Source organism: Gymnodraco acuticeps, unplaced genomic scaffold, assembly GCF_902827175.1.
Source record: "Gymnodraco acuticeps unplaced genomic scaffold, fGymAcu1.1, whole genome shotgun sequence".
Taxonomy (NCBI): Eukaryota; Metazoa; Chordata; class Actinopteri; order Perciformes; family Bathydraconidae; genus Gymnodraco; species Gymnodraco acuticeps.
The window spans coordinates 552,056-557,242 of NW_022991669.1; the positions used below are offsets into that span (position 1 = coordinate 552,056).

Consider the following 5,187-nt stretch of genomic DNA (forward strand, 5'->3'; position numbering starts at 1 on the left):
AGCTCCACCTTTCCAGCTGTTAAATATCCTCTGCTGGCTGATCCCTGTGGGCCGGTTGTTGTTCGTTGTTGCGCATTACCGAGGATTCAGACATTGTACATTAAATATATAACTAAACACGCATTTTCTCCTCCTTATCTCTTTCATGACTTTTCATTTAATACATTTTAAACGCTGTAATCAATACTCCAAAAAGACCTCACGGCTGGTATAATTTCCGGTAGTTCCGAATGTTGTCTCATGCTACCCACGTCTGTAAACAAACGTATTCAAATAAACTGTACCTTCATTTAATATTCAGCAATAATAATATCTCGTTGTCTATAGTTGTAGTGTTGAAATCAGTAGGTTTCGGTGTGCAACACTCCGTGTCATATCGCTACTAAATTCACCTCTATAGTAAATGGTATATTAGCCACATGCTAAATGCTAACCGGAGATGAAGGATTTTCAGAATAAAAGCTTAACAACTGGTTGTGCACAAGAACTTCTGGTTTTTCAGTATAAAACAGCATTTAAACTGATGGTATCTTTAAGGTACTTTATGCCATCAAAACATTGATTTTAATTTCTAACAAGTCCCATTCAAATCCCCCGTGTTCCGCCACCTGCTGCACCTTTTAATTCTCCATTGTGATACTGCACTTTATGTACTTACGTTTCAAAGGCTTGTAAGCTACAGTTTGCACTGTTTCAATAAATGAAACTAATTTTCTCACCACATATTTTGATTCATTTGCAAGCTGTAGACTCTCTGTCAGAGCCATATATTGTATAATTGATGCTTTCAGTTTTCAGTTGAATCAATTCAATCCAAGTCAATGGAACACTCAAGACGTCACCAAAATCACACTGTCCCTTTAAAATCTTTCAGAAAATTATATAAGTGTATCGAATTATATAGAATCGTATCTGGCTGAATATCGTGATATATATCGTATTGTGAGCTGAATATCGTGTACCGTATCGTGAGATTTGTGTATCGCTACAGCCCTAGTTAACAGTGTGTGTGTGTGGTTTATTTCCTTTATATCATGTGTGGCATCATCTTTGGATTTGTGCATGTTCGTGGAGAATACAATGTTATCATAGGTGACTTGAGTGATGGAACTAGAACACGAGGTTCAAATGTTTTCCTTAAACATATGGCACGAAATGATATGTTAAAGGTGGGGTGGGTAAGTTTGAGAAACCGGCTCGAGATACACTTTGTTATATTCCATGGAATGCTCTTAACATCCCGATAGCAATGAATATCTGAAGTGCTTTGACGAAAAATCCATTAAAAAAAGTCATCTGTGGAAGCCGTAGTGCTGTAAAAAGCACGACCAATCATCTGAGCCGGCCCGGCTAAAGTAACTGGATGGCCTACCTGCCTGTCAGCCTTCCATCTGTGCACAAACTTATCTCGTGCCCTCATTGGTCATGTGCGCGTTCCTGTGTGTTGGAGGAGGGGCTCTGTGAGGAAGTGGCAGATTTCTTCCGGCTGTGTATTTTCTAATTCTAGCGCACTCGAGCTGCTTTCTCCAAAATTACTTACCCCACCTTTAAGTGACAATTTGAAACAACACTATCTGCTCTACAGCACCAGGTACTACTGCACAGTCACATCCAATATAAAAGCCCTGTCAATTTAATCACAGCAGACAACACAACATCACTTTGTGTTCACACACACAATGTTCTTCCAGCACTCAGCTGAGCATAAGGCTGATTTTCCACAAGTGAGAGGAAAGGGGAAATACCTAAACATACTTTGTCTGAACTTTGCTTTTGTAGGGTTTAGACCGCAACACAATATTTGAAAATGAAAATGTCAGGCAGCTGATAAGGGTAACATATGGGTTGTCAATCATCCAGGAGGCTTCTGTTCCAACAAATGTCCAGGCGTAAGGAGATTTAAAGTCATCTCTTGAAGAGGCTGTTAATAGCTTTGATTTCCTCAGTGGACAGAGGAGAAAGACTGTAGCCCCGCAGCTCAGGTTTCCCTGCAAACAAACAAAAGACACACATCATGAATCATACATCATCCAACACATCGTATTTCTCAGCCTGAGAAATACGCGGAGCTGCAGCTGAGAAAAGATAAGGCTGAGTGTGTGTGTGTGAGGAGCTCCACGGATTGGTCCATTTGGACCTGGGCATGGTTACGGCATTGGCTCACTTTATGCTGCGTTTCCATTACAGTTTAGGAACTGGGGCAGTAACTATAGTAACGCAGTGTAGGCGGAGCCGTGACGTCATCTTCAATGAGAGCCCCAGAAAAACAACACAGCCGTTAGCTCTTAGCACTCAGAGCTCACAGCTCCTCATATCTGTTCAGAAACTAGACAAAAGTTAAACGAGTACAAACCACAGACTGCCTGTGTCATGGCGAATACAGTCGCTGGCTTATTTATGTCTGTATAGGCCGTTGTTGTGAGTGTGGACGGTCGGAGCATAAATAACGTTAGCTTAGCCAAGCTCCATTTAGAAAACACGCATTTTAAAAGGTTTTTCGCCTGCCGTCTGTCTGCAGACTTGTCAAAGCATTAATTCATGGTTTTTACTAACCGGTATCAGTATGTTGTTACAATTAAATCACAGTCAAATATGTTCTTTTTTTGTAGTTGCCAGCGATTCTCTCTCTAGTTTAGCATACTCAGCCCGACTCAGCCTGGTTGTTGGCCCGGAAAGAACCTCGATTTTATGGGGCCAGAAAAACTGTGATATAGTACCCGCTAGCCGGTACTACCCCAAGTGGAAACGCAACCAAAAACGGGCCGGGCACGTCACGCTTAAAGCGAGCTCCGCGATGGAGTGGAAATGCGCCATAAGTGAGGACTCGAGCAGCAGCGTTCTGAATCAGCTGCAGCTTCCTAATAGATTTGTTAGTGAGACCTGTGAAGACACCATTACAGTAGTCCAGTCTACTGAAGATAAAAGCATGGACAAGTTTTTCCAAATCCTGCTGTGACATTAGTCTTTTAATCCTAGATATGTTCTTAAGTATCCTCTCAGCATTAAGTGAGAAAGTGTATTCTGTAAAAGAGTCACAGGGCCAGAGGGGGGGCAGGTACCTTGCAGCTCATTCAGACGGTTGACTTTAGCCTTCAGTCCTTTACGAAGCTCATTTATCTCCTTGTCCAGCTGCTCTTGGTCTACAGGTGACAAACAAACTGTTTAGGATGAAGTTATGTATCCACAATATGTGCACCGCAGATATATTTATATTCAAATACATGATATTCAGTATCTGGTCAATTTTGATTTCCAAACTCCCTTTTTCTTACCTTTCTGAATCATCTCTCTAGTCTTCAGTTTGGGAAGTTTGATGAACATGTTTCCTAAGCAAACCTTCACTTTCTCTGCAAATGACATCAGTTTTGATTCAACATCGATACTTATATCCACAGTGAGTTTTTGTATACGACCTCCCTAACATCATGAATGTTTGAGCCCAGATGTCTCACCCGTGTCCTCTGTCCTCAGCGCGCTCAGAGCCTCTCTGTTCCTGTTCCTCCTGCTGTCCAGCTCCACCACCTGTAACATCAAGTTAGAAACTTCCTCTGGTCATGTGGAGCTTAATAGTTACACACACATTTAGTATAAAATAAACATTTAACAGTGAAACTGCTGTAATATTGCCATGGGTCTAGCGATGCCAATATTGCTGTATGGTCGTGCTCCCTGCCTGCTGATTATCAAATCAAGTGCTCCCTGAACCAGCTTTGATAACACTTTAATGCATAAATAATTATAAAACATATCATATATTATTCTTAAATGGACCAATCTGCAGAATGACTACTTTTACTTTTGCTACTTTAACTATATTTTGATGAGAATACTTTTCTACTTTCACTTGAGGAACATTTTGAATGCAGGACTTTTACTGTAACAGAGTATTCCTACACTCTGGTACTTCTACTTTTACTCAAGTACAAGATCTGAGTACTTCTACTTTTACTCAAGTACAAGATCTGAGTACTTCTACTTTTACTCAAGTACAAGATCTGAGTACTTCTACTTTTACTCAAGTACAAGATCTGAGTACTTTTTCCACCTCTGGATTTATGAACTAGGGTGGACTATTTATAAGAGACAGTTCCTATAAAATGCAGTCAAATCAAGTGGCAAGCCGAATTGAAGCTTCCAAGTAAAGTAATTTCTCCACCTGTTCCATGTTCTCCATCTAACCTGTGATCTGTGACACCGTACATGTGGCTGAAGAAAAGCGCCCTGTGGACCACAGACAGGGCTAACATCCGGGTCTTGCGTGTCTGCTCTCAGTTACCTGCTGCTTGGTGCTGAGCACCTCCTCCGCGGCCTCCTCCACCTCCGTCAGGTGCTCCAACACTCGCTGCGACACGGCGTCCATGCTAGCTGCTGCTCTTCTTCTTCATCTTGTTCATGTTGTTGTTCTTCTTCTTCTTCTTCTTCTTCTCACGGCTTTATTGCGGGTGGCAACCAGCGTTTAGGCATTACCGCCACCTACTGTATTGGAGTGTGAACCAGAATTATCTACCCAAAAAAATAAATAGATAAAAGAAAATGTTAAATCCTCTTAGATAATATAAAGTATATCTATTTTAGTGTTGGTTGTTCCACCCCAAGCTTCCTGATTTCGGTCTTTAGAGTTTGTCTTTCTTATCTTTTCACAGAAGGACATGTATGTGCAAGGGTGTAACTTTGGTTTGAGAAGTGGGGGGGACACAAAACAGGGGGTCCTCCACAATGAAACATTTTCTCGATTTAATTCAATTTCCTGCCTTTCTACAAATATATTAGGGACTATAGTGTTAAGAAGATGAGTGTGCAGATTTATAGAATATAATTAAGGAAGGAATGAAACCCTCTTTAATGGTCACACATGCAGAGCACACAGCACACAGAGTGACATTTGTTCTCTGCTTTTAACCGATCTAGTATCCTATCCATGTGAACCTGATTTATTTTTTGGTGGACCTCACACCCCCGGGAAGATTTCTTTCTTTAAATTGAAGTTGAATGCATCAATCTGGTGCACTTTGAGGGAAAAATGAAGAGATGTATGGATACAGCTCTCAACACTCATATGAAAAAGAACTGTATATGTAAATAATAAAAAAATCATTAGAATATGCTCACAACTCATATTTGATAAACTCCTCTCTCCTATCTGTATCTTACCTAGTCTGCATTCTTTCTTTTTATTTATGCATATTT

At 40.7% G+C, this 5,187-nt stretch overlaps 1 protein-coding gene across 1 annotated transcript; it reads right to left on the reverse strand.

Moving 5' to 3' along the window:
- Positions 1-1,610: 1,610 nt before the first annotated feature.
- pdrg1 (p53 and DNA-damage regulated 1) lies at positions 1,611-4,436 on the reverse strand. Its single transcript, XM_034198661.1, has 5 exons — positions 4,277-4,436; positions 3,453-3,522; positions 3,273-3,347; positions 3,060-3,140; positions 1,611-1,988 (listed from the first exon to the last, which is right to left on the reverse strand). The coding sequence occupies exons 1-5, from the start codon at positions 4,358-4,360 to the stop codon at positions 1,906-1,908; spliced, it is 393 nt and encodes a 130-aa protein (XP_034054552.1). The 5' UTR covers positions 4,361-4,436; the 3' UTR covers positions 1,611-1,905.
- Between the last annotated feature and the right edge of the window lie 751 nt (positions 4,437-5,187).